At 43.3% G+C, this 18190-nt stretch overlaps 1 protein-coding gene across 1 annotated transcript in view; it reads right to left on the bottom strand.

Moving 5' to 3' along the window:
* Positions 1-2243: 2243 nt before the first annotated feature.
* Positions 2244-18190, bottom strand: part of SPMIP7 (sperm microtubule inner protein 7) — a 64778-nt gene continuing 48831 nt past the window's right edge. Inside the window, exons 8-9 of the mRNA XM_005549608.5 lie at positions 9865-9972; positions 2244-2492 (exon numbers count right to left, since the gene is read on the bottom strand). Coding sequence (XP_005549665.1) covers positions 2369-2492; positions 9865-9972 — 232 coding nt within the window. The 3' untranslated portion in view covers positions 2244-2368. The remainder of the gene's footprint in view (positions 2493-9864; positions 9973-18190) is intronic.

The following is an 18190-nucleotide window of genomic DNA, read 5'->3' on the forward strand; positions in this document are numbered from 1 at the left end:
CATTTTTTGACTGTTTTGTAGAGAAGAGGTCTCACCATGTTGCCTAGTCTGATCTTGGACTCCTGGGCTAAAGCAATCCTCCTGCTTTGGCCTCCCAAAATGCTGGGATTACAGGTGTGAGCCACTGCCTGGTAGCATGCATTTTCTGTCTCAGGTGAACTGTATAATTTATAACATCTTTCACCTAAATGCTATAAAAAATGCCACAGTTCTCTGTATTTGGGTCATCTCTGGGGATAACTGAAAGCTGAGAGGGTGACTTTATAGAGAAGATGGTGCCTGGAGGGTAGGGAGTGAGAGGCAAGTTGTTAGTCCGAGGAAGCACACTTGTGATGGCTCCTGGTGAAAGAAATCATGCAAGACCAGAATTCAGAATCTGAAGAGCTGATGCATATCCCTGAGACTATCTCCCATGGCTTTTGTGACTTTTAGTTGTAATGTTGACCACAGAAGCCCAAATACTACAACTTACACCCACAGGTCAGGGTCAGGAACACTGGTAATTCTATGTTCTTCCTTGTTGTGACTGACCTTGGATTCTAGGTCTGTGGTGAGCAGTATTTGCATTTTATCATCACAAGTGAGAAGTCTGAACAAGTTAGAGTGCAAATGAAGAGTCACCATCTCTCTTTTTCTGAATGAGGTCCAGGGATGCTACAGACAAAGCCAACATCCTTCTAGAAGCAGCATTTGGGTGTTCAAGTGCTCTGACAGGTGTCTAGGTATCTGCACTGTAGAGAATGAAAAAGTTATCTTAGCCTGGAAAATGCTAAGATCCAGTATTACTGAAGCCCTGTCCAGGCCCTGAGTGATGAAGAGGTCTCTTAGATTTTGAGCACCACCACCCCCTGACAAAGTGGGCTGCCAGGGATGTTTACTGCAAAATGTAATCTCAGGTACCTACGCTAATCTGCTTCCTGAAGGAGGATAACATTGCCCCATTTGTGTTTTGCTGAGAACGTTTCAGACTTGAAGATTTTTATTTGGGTCTGTTTTTTTTGTTTTTGTTTTTGTTTTCCAATTTACTCTTTCTAAAAATAATTAAACTACAAGATTGGGTTCAGGGGGTGCCATTCCTTTTGCATGCAGGGACGTCCGCCCTCAGGATGGATGGCTGTTGCCCTTCCTCTTTCATCCTGGTAGAATACTCACCATCCAAGTCTGTGTTGTTGTTCGTTGAGGCAATACATGATTCCATCACAAAGGTAGCTGACTTCTCCCTTTCTGTGGGAAAATCAAGAACAAACTACCCCCGAAAGCATTTACACATTTACTTGGAGTTCTGAGGTATAACTATCTTGATCTGAATTTCTTAGAAGAAGTCAGATAGAAACCCTGAGACATTTCAGAAAAGTCTAGAAACACAGGGAGGGTTTTTTTTCTGTTTCTTTGTTTTTATAATTCATTGAAGGTTATCCAATCTGCTGAAAAAATGGAAGGGTAGGAGAGATATAATATTTAAATTTAGAAAATCTCGGTTCTAGTTATAACTCTACTAATTACTAGTTGTGTGACCTTAAATACTTCACTTTTCTTGGCCTTAGTCTATTTTATTCATAAAATGCAAGATATTTGTAAAATGCCTGCTACGAGAATTTATTACGAGGTTGCAGGATCAAATGAGCTAAGGTTTTCAAAAGTACTTTGTAAACTCCAACAGGCTTTGTGTATGTGTATGTGTGTATGCAAATACTATGTAAATATACTTTAGGTGTATATTCGGAAGACCAGAGGGCTCCCCCTCAGCCCACATGCACCCCTGAGAGATTCTGCGAGCTGGTGCTCTCTTTGGTCAAGGCCGGGTCAGGCCACACTCTAACCCAAAGTGGTCCTGACTTAGACCTCAGGACCCTCATGGGGCCTGGGGAACGCTTCTCTCTGAAGGAAACACTGGAGCAGGCCAAGAGAGGGTAGATGTTGTCCCCTTGTGTGATGTCCCCTGCGAGAAAAGAAGAACGCACTTTCTCAGCTCAGTGTTCCCACTGACAGCATATGGATTTTTGACTTTGAGATTCTAAAATCTATGGTCTGCTTTCTGCTGTAGAATCCCTGCACTGAAGTGGTCCGATGTGAAACCTCTAGTTAGACCCAATAATCCAACCCTAAAGAGGAATCTTCTGCAATACAGTCCCTGTTCCCCTGCTGCCGGCGGCTTCGTAGACTGAGCCGCGGCTGGCCGGCGCCCCGGGTCCAGCTGAGCGCTGCCTACCGGAGGAGAGAGGCGGGGCTGGGCAGGGATGCGCAAGCCAGCGGAGAAGAGCACGGACCCCACCACACTGCGCAGCCGGGAGAAGCGGCCTTTATTTCCCACCTCCGCACAGGCCCTCCCCAGGCAGAAGCCTGGACAGCCGGCGCCGGGCAGCCTCCTCTAGTAGTCTATGGTTTCTTTGTCCTTCTTGTTGAAGGGGTTGTAGGGTTTTACAATTGTGACCAGTCGAGACAGGGGAGCCTGGTGACGGAAGAGGTCAACTGCCATTTCTTTCTGTAAGACGCTGAGGCAGCATGGGGAGAAAAGGAGGAAAATGAGACATAAAAGACATATAAAAACATACAACCTCATCCAACAAATGATACCCATGTGCGGGAAGGGGAAGAGAGCGCGCACTGCAGGCAGGGAGCGAGGATGACTCCTGCTGGGGAGCTCTCGGCTTCAGGGACTGCACCTCTGCGCTGCGCAGAGTTATGGTGGGTGCTAGGAATGGCGGTGATCTGCAGAAAGCCACCCAAGGAACCCGACCGCATCGTGTCTGGGGAGGGCCCAGGGCACGCAGGCGAGAGCTCTCCGGGCTGGGCGGCCGTGGGAATTAAAAGGAGTGTCCTCCGAAGAGGAGTGAGAGGTGGACAGACAAGGCACAGGGAAGCCAGGACAAGACATGGGGCGGGCAGACCTCGCTCAGAGGGTAAGAGGGAACATACTTGCGTCACTCAGAGGCCTGGAAAAGACATGGGTGACATGGGAGTGGGGAACCCGGGCCTCACCCAGTGGCCAAGAGGAAACATGGGTGGAGTGGGCCAGGGCCTCACCCAGAGGCCCCAAGAGAAGACATGGCTGGGTCACTCAGAGGCCAGGAGAAGACATGGGTGGGAGGGGCCCGGGCCTCACCCAGAGGCCAAGAGAAGACATGGGTGGGTCACCCAGAGACCTGGAGAAGACATGGGTTGGGGGACCTGGGCCACACCCAGAGGCTGGGAGAAGACATGGGTGGCAGGGACTCAGGCCTCACTCAGAGGCCAGGAGAAGACACGGCTGGGTCACCCAGAGACCAGGAAAAGACATGGGTGGGAGGGGCCTGGGCCTCCCGCAGAGGCTGCTGTTGAAGGGTGAGCAAGGCCTGGTGTACAGGACTTTACTGGCTCTGCCAGAGCATTTAAGCTGCCTGTTCCCAGAGGAGGCTCATGACTGGGCTTCATTTTACTTTGCTTGTATACCCAGTAGGAACAAATTTGCCCTATCAAGTTTGGTGTGATAACTAAAATAATTTTGTTTAAAAAAGCTTTGAAAATGTGGAATGCTTTGCAAGTGATGTTTTATCCCCTTGGGTTACTGGCATTCCCAAACTCCCTATTCTGCCTGGAGGTGGCTGTCCCAGTATCACAGGAGTTGGGCCAGCTATTATGAGCAACCCCACAAGCCCATGGCCTGAAGTAATTTTGCTGTGAATTTGCTGCTATTTGAATCACACACGCAATGCAGTGCTTGTATTAGCAGTGAGTTACAATGCTGGCATGGGAGATTAAAAAATTAAAAATAATTAAAATTAACCTTCTATATAGCGACTCCGTCAAAAATGGCTTTGTTTTATGCTATGATCACCTTGAACTAATATTTTATTTTGCTTTATATATATAAATACACACATACACACATATATATATATTATATGTTGTGAGAAATGGCTGCAGAGGTGGGAAGGCAAGTTTCTGTGAAGGTTACATTCTGGTGGGAAGGTGTGGGCAAGAAACACTGGACTGTCCTGGAAAAAGGGAGCTAGAAAAATCATTTGTGCCTGTGTTCCCCTTGCTCATGACTTTGGAGATTGGTCACATCGCTTCTTCTCCACCTCCAATACACCCCATCTCCTCACTTCAAATCTCTTTCAACTGTCCCTTCCTCTCAGTTTACATTCCATCCCAATATTCATCCTGAGGCACTGTGGGGGCCCTATGTACTTTGCTCCAAATATGGTGTGGGAGTATATGGCCATGGACCCCTTTGTATCAACATTTGAGGCCCAAACAACTTAAAACCTCCAAACCACCAGTACAATTTTCTCGATTACAGAGATCCAGCCAAATGCACTGTTCCTTGTCTCTGCATCAAGAAGATTCAATGGCCTCTCTCTTGTCCCCCTTCCAGTGTACAGCCTGGCAGGCAGGAGCATGTCACTTGACTGTTGGTGTCAGAATCCAGAGCCAGGAGGTTCAGGTTCAGGAGAGAGTGGGCAGGAAGGAAGTGAAGGCAGGAGGCCCGGGAGATTAGCTGTTTGCTTTTTCAAGAAGTTTAGAGGTGAAAGGAACGAGAGGGGAGAACAGGGTGGCAGCTCACAGGGAAGCCACAGGAGACTTTGCTGGGGTTCTTCATAAACAACTGGCCAGCTGGGAGAGGCCAGCACAGCGGGGCAGAAGGGAGGAAGCAGGACTGATGGGAACACAGGACTCAGAGCTCAGAAATAATGATCAATATTTTAGAAAAGTAAGAGCATGTCTTCCTGGGGGAAAAGGGAGACAGCAGTGATGGAAATAGAGCCTGGCATGTGGAGAGGAAGAGGGGACACTAGCAGGGAAAATGAAAGGGTCACGTTGGGTGCCCCAGCAAGCAGGAAGCAAGGCCAGCTGAGAGGGGTGTGGGGAAGGGACTGGAAGCTCGTGTGGCACAGAGAGGTTTGAAGACAGCCACCACAGGAATGGCATTAGCTCTGAATAAGCGAGGAACCCATTGCAGAGGAGCAGTGAGAGTACAGTAGCAGCTAATATTCAGGAGTTCCCAGGGGATGCCCGTGTGAAGACGACTTCTTAGAAATAACAGGAAAAAATGCATCAGATCAAGCAGAAACAGTCAGAAGGAAGTTAGCTCACTACGTTCTCATGACACTCATCAGAGAGAGATCAAGGCTCATACTTTCACTGGAAAGTTTTAGAAAAATAAATTATTGTGTTAAATAAAATCAGAGTGATACTTTTTGATGTGAAGACCCTGGAAGGCCCAATTTTCTGACCACAAGGGCCAGACCTTCCTGCTAGAGGGCACTGTCCTTATGAAAGCATGGTGAGTTTTTACACGTTTTAATTCCCTCCTGCCCCTCTGCACTGTGCTTTTACGTGCCAGAAAAAGCCACCACTTGCCAGGAGCTGCTGTTAGGGCAGAAGGCAGAGGTGCAGGCCTTGACACCTGGGCCCAGCACAAGCCATCACTTAGTTGTGGGTGACACTTTGGTTAGTGTCACTTTCTCTAGCGTGTTATCTGCACCCTAAGAATGAGAATCCCAGAGACGCTGCCTCAGAGGGCGCTGGGTTCCCATTCGGGCCATGGATGACAGCTGTATGTGCACTATGTGTGTATATTGAGGGCCATGGATGGCAGCCATATGTGCAGTATGTGTGTATTGAGGGGGATTGCGAGGACCCCCAAGAGTCAGCTATGGGCCTGAATCTGAATGTGAAAGTCTGGCTGAAAGATACAAGTTATATTCTCTGGGAGTAACAGTAAGGGACAGTTTTTCATTTAGAAATAGAGATTTATCTGAAAGATAATAGGAACCTTTTATCACACATTGGATGGCTTGATTATGCGTTGTGTAGATGTGTTAGAACAATAAGAGATCTGGGTGGGGTCTGAGATTTGGGGGTGAGAAGATGGATTGTTAAGAAAAAAAGAAAAGGGATTAGCAGTGTTTATATCTGCACTGACAAAGAATCTCTGGATCGGATCCCTCCTAAATCATGAACCAGCCACAAGGTTTCATCCTAGCTCTCTTTGGACGGTGAGTCTAAATGATCAATATAAGGATGTATTTAATTTTGACATTGTTTTATGTCCCTCACATGAAGTAAATATATATTGCTTGTCTAAATGTCTACCAGCTTTGCCTTTGGAAATGGATTTGTAACATTTCAAAATACGCCTTGACATTGGCCTTGGCAATGATTTCTTGTGTATCACACCCAAAGCTTGGGCTGCAAAAACAAAAATAAGTAAATATGACTATGTCAGACTAACACACTTCTGTGCAGCAAGGGAAACAATCAGCAAGATGAAAAAGCAGCCTACATACTGGGAGAAAATATTTGGGAACCATATATTTGATAAGGGGTTAATATCCAAAATTTATTATAAAGAACTCATACAACTCAATACATATAACCCAATTTAAAACAATTTAAAACCCAATTTAAAAAATGGGCAAAGGACCTGAACAGACATGTCTCCAAAGATAACAAAAATGGTGAGCCGGTATATGAAAGAGTGCTTAACATTGCTCCTCAGGGAAATACAAACCACAGTGAGATATCACCTCACACCGATTAGAATGGCTGCCATCAAAAAGACAAGAGATAATAAGTGTTGATGGGAGTGTAGAGAAATGATAGACTGTTGATGGGAATGTAGGTTGGTGCAGCCATTATGGAAACAGTATGGAGTTTCCCAAAGAAATTAAACATAAAAATAACATATTCCTTCTCTGGAGATATACTCAAAGGAAGTGAAATTACCACCTCATAAAGATATCTGCACTCCTGTGTTCATTGCATCATATTCACAATAGCCAAGATATGGACACAACCTAGGTGTCTGTTGACAGATGAATGGATAAAGAAAGTGGAATATTATTCAACCTTAAAAAGGAGGAGATCCTGCCATTTGCACTACACGGATGGACCTGGAAGTCATTTTGCTAATAGACACAGAAGGAAACATGTTGCATAGTCTCACTTATTTGTGAAATCTAAAAAAGAAATAAAAAGTGAAATATACAGAGATAGTGAATAGAACAGTGGTTATGAGGGATTCGGTGGAGGGTGAGGCAAAAGGAGATGTAGGTCAAAGGATGCCAAGTAGCAGACACACAGGAGGAACAAGCATGAGACATAACATCCATCACGAGGACTATAGAGAGTCATAGTGTATCGTATTCAGGATTTTTGCTAACTGAGTAGATTATAGCTGCTCTGACCACAAGGGGAAGGGGAAAATGGGTAACTATGAAGATGACAGATATGTTCACTATAGTAACCATTTTACTATATACCCATATCTCATCGTAATATCATGTTGTTAGGATGATATACACGACAGAATTTATCTTTTTAAAATACAGGCAAATATTGAGACTGGGAAAAATGTGTCTTGAGAGAAAACCAAATGCAAGTTATTAGCCTAGAAAGCCATTGACCTCCTTTTAAAATGTTTCTCATCAGATGGCCTGGAGAGATGCTAGACAATTACCAATCCAGAAAGTGAGAGGCGTTGATAAAGCCTCCTGTTGGCAGGCACCTTAGAAAAGGCCACGCACACAGGGCTTGTGGGATGCATAGAATTGTCTATACACGGTGGCCTACAATGGGCTAGTCGGGGCCTGAGAGCTGCCCCCTATGGTGCCTTTACTGTGCCATGAGGAATGCTTGCTGCCCTCAATTACCTGGCACCAAGCCCCACTCCTTCAAGTCACTGCATGAGCCACTCCTCTGTGAAGTCTTCTTTAGGGCCCCCTCCCAGAGCTGCAGGCAGCTTGTGTGTGCCTCAGTTTCCTTATCTGTAAAATGGGGATAGTAACATTCCCTTCCTCACAGGATTCCTGGGACCGTGACATGAGTTAGTACCCACAAAGCACTCAGCTAACAGAAGTGATTATTAGTGTTAAGACATTTTTCGTCATCCTCTGCTGCAATTGTTTATTTCTCATTGTGAGATGGTGAGCTCCTTGCAAGCAGTTCTTGTGATTTATTGGAGCACAGTAAACATGCATTGACTCAATAAAAGGTCATGTGAATCCACCAGCAAATGGGTGAATGAATGAGAGGATGAGCAGCGGGGTGGACCAGGAGCCACAGCCCAAGAGGCCCATGCATGGCAGCTGCTCCCATTCACAACCATTGCCTTTCTGAAAGTTTAAGCAGCTGATCAGAGCAGGAGCTCGGGCTTGGTACCCATGGCCTGACAGTCACCTCCTCAAAAGCTCTCCCTGACCAGCAAGCTCAATAAGCCCCTTCTGAGGAACTCTCTCCTACATCAGTCTTTCTTCTTCATTTCACTAGCTAAAGTTATTATTTCATTTCTTCACATTTCTTCAGTTACTCGTGTGCTTCTTTACTGTCTATCTTTTGTACCAGAAAATAAGCTCCTGAAAGCCGGGACCTTGTCTGTTCATCCCTGTATCTTCAGTGTCTTGAACAGTACCTGGCCCAGAATTGATGCTCAATAAATATTTGATAAGGCCAGGCACAGTGGCTCATGCCTGTAATCCCAGCACTTTGGGAGGCTGAGGTGGGCGCATCACTTGAGGTCAGCAGTTCGAAACCAGCCTGGCCAACATGGGAAAACCCTGTCTCTACCAAAAATACAACAATTAGCTGGGCGTGGTAGTGCATGCCTGTAATTCCAGCTACTTGGGAGACTGAGACATGGAATCTCTTGAACCCAGGAGACAGAGGTTGTAGTGAACTGAGATAGCACCACTGCACTCCAGCCTGAGCTACAGAGTACTCGGTCTCAAATAAATAAATAAATAAATAAATAAATAAATAAATAAAATGTGTGATAAACAAATGACTCCTCTACCAAAAGAATGTAACCTAGGAGAACAAGCTCTCCTTTTGGAGGAGAACTGCCATCCCTCTAGTCTGCCTTCCGACTGTGCTAGCATATTCATCTGCACTGGGCCAGCCACTAGACATCATTCAGACTGTGTTTGCATTTTCCAAACCATTTGCAATGCCAGGAATTCCATCAGGTGCTTTCAAATTTGAGTTATAATAAATGAGTAACGATGTGCTCCTTCTCACTAGTAGCTTCAAATAAAGGAATCTTCAGTAACCTTGCATCTAACATCTCCTGTTTTCTGGGATTTTTTTTTTTTTTTGAGATGGAGTCTCACTCTGTTGCCCAGGCTGAAGTGCAGTGGCACTCTTGGCTGACAGCAACTGCCACCTCCTGGGTTCAAGTGATTCTCCTGCCTCAGCCTCCGAAATAACTGGAATTACAGGTGCCTACCACCACACCTGGCTAATTTTTGTATTTTTAGTAGAGACAAGATTTCACAATGTTAGTCAGGCTGGTCTCGAACTCCTGAACTCAAGTGATCTGCTCACCTCAGCCTCCCAAAGTGCTGGGATTACAGGCGTGGTGAGCCACCATGCCTGGCCACATCTCCTGCTTTCAGTCTGCAAAATGCAGGTTTAAAAATATATGTGACTTTCAACAGAATTTTGTCTTTTCTAAAAAATAAGGTGACTGTTACAAGAAGTAACTATCTGATGTATGTTCCATGTGTCTTCTGATGGTCATGCAGAAAGGTAATGTGTGTGCACAGCTGTGAGTCTAAGAAGCAAAGATGCCATTCCTCTAAAGTGCCTGAAATACCTTCATATGCCCCTTTTGGCCACATTCATAATAACATTAACCTACACCTGGTTTTCAGTGTAATTTTGGGTAAGATTCAAAAGGGAAACATATACAAGGCTTAATAAAGTTCCCCTCAGTAGGAAAACGGAAAATTATCTTTTTTTCTGTTTCAGACTTGATGCCACATTTTTAAAAACAATGTAAATTTGCTTTTACTATTTAATTGTTCTTTAATGGAATAAACATAATTAGGATTTCCCCTCCTAATGTATCTGAGCAAATTGAGTAAGAGGCTTCATACTTACCGGTGCAGTTCTGAATCTGGTGATGGGGTTGTTGATGGAATATTAGAATTTGCTGGGTGGGTGGCTGTGAAATGAACCTTGCCGGTATATCCTGGAATATTTGCAGCACTAAAGTGAAGAGTTAAGAGAGGAGGAAGAGAGGAAATTAAAATGATGATTTGTGAAATTGTCATAGTAACTAGCACCCAAATATGAAAAATATAAAGAAAGATGCAGTCTAATTTTTTTTTTTCCTGTATAAGGTGTGGAACTTGGGCTGTCCAAAAAGGAAAGAGTGCAGGCTTGGGGCATGCTCATGCACAGGTACTTAGATAACAGCCCTACGCTGGGGTCAATAAAATTTGTTTCAAGTTCATGTTTTCGTAATATTTTAAATTTCCATGTCTTTTATAAACATGACTCACTGCTGACTCTGTTTCATAATGAAGGAAGATATCAGGTCCTCACAGAGCAGCAGACCTATATCCCATATATATTTCTGTAATGCAGACTCTAATATTAATGAATATGCACACTTACATTTACAACATTGTTACTTTTATCAAATATCTTTCTTATCACCATTAATGTACTGTACTACAAATTTCAGATGATTTCCTAAAATTGCCCATTGGAAACAAATGTACCCCAGCATTAATTCTACAACAGTTTGTTTAGTTGAACTCCACTGACTCTTCTGCTTCCCTGTTCTTTTCTCCACCAGGAACAGTGAGAGATAAAAGGAAAACACAAGCGTGAAGAAGCCGTTCTTCAGTGTGTGTAAAAGCTCTCTCTCTCCAGAAAGGGCAAACGAGTATTCAAGAGAAAGGTTTAAGTAGGTAGTTCAGAGGAAGGAATGTGAAGAATAACGAATATTCTTGCCATGATAGCACACAAGGTGGTTTACACAGATTATTTCCTAGGAGGTGGGTAAGGCTTATGGGACAGGCCCAGCGTGAAGCTACGTCCTGTGTGCTGCAAGGAGTTGAGGAAAATAAGATTTAAATTGTATTTCAAAGTCCAAGAACACACCATTTGCAGATCATGGGGCTCTGTGTAACAGCCTACCATCTTTGCAGAGTCGTATCAAGGCCTTGGCCTCAGCTCACTGTGCTGGCTTCAGGAAGGAACGAGAAAGGCCACCATCATGAACTTGCCCCCAGTGAGGAAAGGGCCAGTGGGCAGCTTGCACATTTCACTCATCTCAGTGGCTTTCACTTGCCATCCTTGGGCCTTTCTCTGAGAGCAGGACATCCCTGTGGCATGGTTCCCTATTCAAATTGGCGCCCAGACAAAATGCGACACAGTAGCAACAAGAAACCTCTGTGGGTGGTGGAGGAATGGTTCTTCAATGGCTGCCTTGGTTATATCCATGACCTTCCCACACGACCAGTAAGCCAAACAAAGCCTTCTCCAGGAACCACTTATCTTAGGAGTAATTTTCAAAATTTGGAACTTATAGGAGTTGCTCCTGAAAGTATCAGGTGACAAGGCAGGCAGAAGAGAGGTTAGTGAAAGGGGTGTGTGCTTAAGGGTTGGGAGGAAGATTCAGACCCCAGTTCCCCATATCATCTCTGGGATCTGGACTAGACATAGTCTTTTGGAGCCTCCTAGCCTCAGCCTGACCCCAGGTAGTGATACCAACCAGAAGGACTTGGGTGAGGGAGAAGTGGAAACAATGAGAAGGATTCACATTGCAATTTCTTGGTGCAATTGATTTGTGCAAATATCAAAATGTTAGGGGGAAAATACGTATCAGGCAGGGAATTGCACTAATAAATCTCCTAATTCTCTTCCAGTTATGTAATTTATGACTCTGTTGGTGATGACTTACTGGCTTGCAGGTGATATAATCAAGGACACCCAGAGACTAACAAAGTGAAGGGAAATTACACCTATGGCAACAGCAGAATAAACAGTACAAAATAACCGATTTTGTGAGACTAGGAAAGTAAGGCAGCTAAAGACTGGGGGAAGCTCACTGCATCGAGAAGCAGGCTTCTGTGGCAAGTCTGACTCTGCCCCTTAACCAACTGTGAAGTTTTACTCCAGTGAAGAAAGCTCTCTGGGCTTCAGCTCAGTCAACTGCAGCATGAAGACAACAACACTAACTTCTTAGGGGCACTCTGGGGATTAGAGGAATTAAATGAATGTGAAAGCAGCTAGCAAATTGTTAGCACTTAATAGATGCTAAACTAATTTCAATTGAAATACAGTAATTTAAAGAAATAAAACATTTACAAAATAAGGGCCATGCACATGGAGATTGCAAAGTTTATCCAGTACAGACAGCTGAAAAGATGCTGAGACAGAGGTTTCCAATAGTGCTGCACACTGATATCTCAGGGGCATCTTTAAAGGTACCAATGCCTGGCTCCCACCCCCACAATTTTGTTTTTTTGAGACGGAATCTTGCTCTGTTGCCCGGGCTGGAGAACAGCAGCACAATCTCGGCTCACTGCAACTTCCGCCTCCTAGATTCAAGTGATTCTCCTGCCTCAGCCCCCTGACTAGCTGCTGTTACAGGCATGTGTCACCATGCCCAGCTAATTTTTGTATTTTTAGTAGAGATGGGGTTTCACCATGTTGGTCAGGCTGGTCTCGAACTCCTAACCTCGTGATCCGCCCGCCTCGGCCTCCCAAAGTGCTGGGATTACAGGTATGAGCCACCGTGCCTGGCCCAGCCCCACATTTTAATGTAACTAGTAAGTGGTGTGGCCTGAGCACTGGGACTTTTGACAGCTCTCCAGATGATTCTCCTGTGCTGCTAAATTCAGGAACCTCTGTTTTAGAGTCACACTGTCAAGCTTGCTGGAGGGACCTAGGTGAGTGAACTGAAGCTGCCGAATTCTAGGCAGTGCCCTGCAGGATTTCTTGGAATTTTGTTGGAAAAGTGCAGATGTAAGTTAGAGAGGTAACCCAGAATGAGGCAAAGTTATTCATGCATGCGTCTCTCTGTCAACCATTCATTAAAGCTTCCATGCATGTTACAAAGGAAATCCCCTCCATCTGTGTGAAAGGTTTTTTCCACTGCCTTTGAAAACACCTGCAGAATTAAAATGCCTCTAAAGTCATATCCTCCCATCAGAGCAGTTAATAAGTCAGAGGGATGGACGCAGGCCATCTGTCAATCACATGAAGGGCTTGATAAAAAACATTGCACAGCCTCTGTGCCTCTGTGGCATGCAGGTTATTGATGCTAAATGGTATCATATGTTACATTGTCTTAATGCTGTTAGATTACATCATATTTCATAATAACATATCATGAAAGGTAGACTGATTAGCTGCTCAGGCTTGAGAATGAATTCACTTGCATAATAAACTGCCAAATACTTGAAAACGAAAGTCCTCACCCACACTACTTCTAAATCTATTCCATTTAACCTTGGCACATATGGCCATAGCAAGGGGAATTTTGCCATCTTAAGTGCAATACGGTGACCTTATATTAAGAGGAGAATACTCTCTGGGGGACACTTTAGACTGCTGCTGATAGGAGATGTTATTTTTCAGCTGGAGGGAACAAAGCTATTAAAGATACTGAAACATACAAGCTGAAAAATGGATTTCCAGATTAGTCGCATGTTCAAAGAATTCCACTCCCCATTTCAGGAAAGCAGAAAGAAGCAGAGACCCACTTAAAAATAAGAAGTCTTCATTTTTACCTTTGCTCCACAGCTTCCAGTCTTTTAAACACCTTATTTCGTACTCCCTAGTTCCAAATAAACCAGGATTTTGTTCACTAATTGGTACATTTGGATTGTATCAAATTGTATCAAATGTATAAATGTTCACTAATTGATACATATTATTGCCCAAGTCTACAAGGAATTGGTTCTCAACAAAGCATGATAAAATAGAAATTAAGTAATTTAAGAAAATCAAGAAGTTTAGTAACTCAGAAGAAGGGAGTACAGATGGTATGTAAGTTAAATATGAGACAGGAAAAATGTGGAGAAAACCATGTTATATGTAGAATATAGTAGTGTATATGTGCATAAAATGTAGGCATGCATACAAATTCTCACTCTACACTGTAAACATGACTAATAGTCATTGAGTATGTTCTATGTTCCAGGTACCCTTTTAAATGCTTGATGTAAGTTGACTACACAATAATCTTGTGCCATAGGTCCTATGATCCTGCCCATTTTATAGATGGAGAAACTGAGGAAGAGAAAGTCTAAGTAACATGGCCAGCACCAACCAAGCTGGCAAGTGGCAGAACTGGACCTCAGTGTGATTGAACGGAATGGGAAGGGCCATTGGCATTACTCCCAGCTCAGCCAGGAAAGCCTTGTTAGCTCACGGCGGGCTGCATTTATACAGGGTAGGGTGTAAGTGCAGGTTCAAATCAATGTGACAGTCTTTTATTTAGAGCCATTCTATATCAGGTACAGTTCTAGACAGATATCAAGCTGATTTAGCTCCCAACAGCTTTCACACTAATACTTTTAATTTAAAAAATGCACATTTAAATGTTTAAAGATCCCAAGTGGACAAAGACCGTGGATACGACATAAGGAGGGGAGTGTGAGACAGACACATTTAATTTCCAGGGCTGCCCTGACCAGCTGTGTGAACTTAGACCTCAACTGAAGTTTTCTCAGGCATCTCACCTATGATTGGCCATCAGTCAGGGTAGCTGCACTCCCTTGGAGGGTGCTGGGGACAATGTGATACAAGTAAAGGCCTGGCACAGTGTCCAGCGTGCAGCAGGTGCAGACCCATGTGAGAGGAGCAGCAGGAGATGGATGGGAGTTAGGGTGGGCAAGGGGAGCACAAAGTGGGAGAGGGAGGAAGAGTAGTAAAGTCCAGGCTTGGACGTTAGGGAGGGTCAGCCTAGAGGGCTGGGAGAAGGGAAGGACTACGGAGAACTGTAAAGGGGATGCAGCTGGAGAGGAAAAGACAGGAGTCCATTGTGAGTTGGGCTTTTGTCTGATTTTATTGTTCAGTGACAAATGCAAGTAAAACTGGAATCATTTTGCAATGACTTTTGGCCACTGGATTGCATTTTTCTGAATATCATAAGATGTCGTGGCCACAAGATATATTTTAGGAATTACAGGTTTATTGATTATTCTCTTCATCTAGTGGGTATAGTCTTTCCTCCTGTTTTCTTGGGATCTTCAATTCTTCCATTTAGAAGGGAATGTAGAAACAGTATAACTCAAAGCTTTTATATTATAACTGAGGCTGGAGCTCCAAGAACCCGTTATTTGCCAAAGGCAGAAGCCACGTTTAATGTGAGTTAAGGCAAGAGCTTGCCCTGGGGATTAAGAGGTCAGTTCTCTGGACTTTTTACCACTCATGAAATGAGTGACCTTGCCTCTTTATGTCATTTCCTCTGGCCTCAGCCTCCTCATCTGCAAAATGGGGATAGAACTTGCACCTTCACCTCTGGGCTCATCACATTATTTGAAAAACAAATGAGGGAGTGTGTGAAAGTAGTCTGAAAAGGCAGAAGTGTTGGGCTGATCTAAGGAACTACTATTCATAGAGTTATTCTTTAACCTGGGTTGTGGTAAGGTTTTTTTGTTAAGCTGCAACACAGTCCAGTGGCTGACAGGGAAGCCCCCTTTTGGATGGGAGACATTTGTCAGGGGCTGCCTGGGGGTCCATGTTGGACAATTCCTCTTTATTTGCAAATGCTTCCTCAGATATCATTGAGGTCAAAAAGCACAGTAAATGTGAAACCTTGTAACGTCCTGAGATAAAAGATTATAACTTAGTGGAGGATGGTACCTCAGAGGCAGCTGCCTAGTTTGGAAAAACAAGCAAATGGTGACTGCAAGTGCTGGGTTTGGGGTCAGAAGGCATGGGCTGTGCTGCTCTGTTAGATGGGCCTGCACCTCACCTGTGCTGAGCCTGTTTATTCTTTGGAAACACAAGGGAGAGATGCATATATGTTAGATCCCAGAGCTCTCTTCCATATATGTAAGATATATACATACACACATACACACACACATACACACACACACATACACACACACACACATATATATATCTACAATAGAGTCCATTACCAAAGAAAAAGCACCCCAACACCTCTTTCCATATCCTTGGGAAAGGACACAGATCCGCCATTACAGATCATTCAGTTATCATGTTCCTTGTACTGATGACTCATGACTGCAAAGCACTGAAGGTATATGGCACTGTAAAATGGTTACTAAAATGGACTGAGCTTCTCTTCAGACTTGTTCACTGAGCCCTTGCAAAGAATATGGATCTTATATTGAAGAGGATAAAAACATCAGACTTGAAAAACAGGATTCTTTTTTCTCTTTTTTTGAGACAGGGTCTCTGTCACCCAGGCTGGAGTGCAGTGGCGTGATCTTAGCTCACTGCAACCTTCGTCTCCCAGGCTCAAGCGATTCTCCTGCCTCAGCCTCCCTAGCAGCTGAGATGACAGATGCTCAGCACCAAGCCTCGCAAATTTTTGTGTTTTTTAGTAGAGATGGGGTTTCACCATGTTGGCCAGGCTGATCTCCAACTCCTGACCTCAGGTGATCCACCCGCCTTGGCTTCCCAAAGTGCTGGGATTACAGGTGTGAGCCACTGCGCCCGGCGTGATTAAACAGGATTCTTATCTCAGTCTTACCTTAACTTTCTGCTTGACACAGATTATAAGTGGGGATGAATTTGTATCAGTTAAAAAAAATTCCTGAACACTACCCAGATCCAGTCAACAGTACATGTTTGTTGAAGAAACAAAGAAAATTGTTTAGCTATACTGAACTTCAATAATTTTTGTTGAACCCAATGACTGTTTTGGATTCTTTCTATTTCCTAAATTAGTCTCAAGTTATAAGTTAGGAACTGCAGTAGAAACCGTAGAAACCGCATTAATATTTCGAGTTCCTGAACTCTAAATGTCATTTAATAACTGCGCATGCCTACCAAATTCGAAAATAATTTTAACAAGAAAACTCAGGCAACAATTTCATTTTTAGTGGTTTGTTCTAAAAGAATGCATGGATAAGTGTACAACATATATGTAGAGGCTGCTTTTGCTATATTCTTTACAACAAGAAAAGTAGTCAGGGCTTGGGCTACATAAACTTGTTATAGACTTGGTGGGATACATCTAGCCATTAAAAAGATTTTAATATGGAAAAATATTTAGTGCATATTTCAATCTTACATACACACATACACTCCACCTATGCATGCACACGTGATACACTTGTACATATATGTTGCACACATTCATAAATGCATGAGGGGAAGAGTCTAAAAAGAAATCAAACTTTTAATATTGGAATTGAAAATGAAAGGTATTTTACTTTCTACCTTCAAAAATATCTGAATTATTTTCATAATGAACATTTTTGGAAAAAAGTTATTTGTGGAGCTTCAGTGTTAACATTAAAGGTGAGCATAAATACTGAGCATAATCACGGGCTCATCAAACCTCTGTAAATTCACATAACACTTCAAGAAAATGATAGCCATAAGTTTAAGAACGTTTTAAGAATGTTTACATATTCTGACCCCGGAATCCTTTTGGAGGAGTGTCACTTAAGTAAATAACTTCAAATCAAGAAAGAGTCATATAAAGAATATTTGGGGGCATGATTTACCATATCAAAAATGGAAACAATTTACATATGTAACCTAAGTGAATGAGGCAGTTACAGTACATCTACACAAACAGAAGCTATGATAAGCTCATAAAAACATGTACCCATAATTATGTGGTAATGTCATGGTGGTAAAAATGTTCTGTGTAATGTGATCATAGCTATATAAATATACATAAGCAAGATTAAAAGTGTGTATGACAGATGGAAATATGCCAACATGTTAATAATAGTTATATTTTGTGCAAGAGTTTGGTTATATTGTTATTGTTATTAATATTTCTGTACTTTTTCTTTAATGATCAGATTCAGTTCTACAATAAAAATTAAAACTACTATTTTTAAGCTATTAGCACAATCACTACCAATATAAAAAACACAGAGCATGTCAGATGACTTAGTAACCATAAAACAAAATTAAATGATGAAGGAAATTTTTAAAACTTTTGCCCTGTAGGAAAATTGGTGATTCCAATGCTGAAACCACTTGAACTAGAGAGTAAATGGCCTTGACCCTTGCCTGAAATATGGCTTTTGGGCTGGGTGTGGTGGCTGACACCTTTATCCCAGCACTTTGGGAGGCCAAGGCAGGTGGATCACTTGAGGTCAGGAGTTCGAGACCAGCCTGACCAACATGGCGAAACCCCCATCTCTACTAAAATTACAAAAAAATTAACCAGGCATGGTGCTGTGCACCTGTAATTCCTGTTACTCAGGAGGCTGATGCAGGAGAATCACTTGAACCCGGGAGGCAA

The sequence above is a fragment of the Macaca fascicularis genome, chromosome 3, assembly GCF_037993035.2.
Source record: "Macaca fascicularis isolate 582-1 chromosome 3, T2T-MFA8v1.1".
In the NCBI taxonomy this organism is placed as follows: domain Eukaryota; kingdom Metazoa; phylum Chordata; class Mammalia; order Primates; family Cercopithecidae; genus Macaca; species Macaca fascicularis.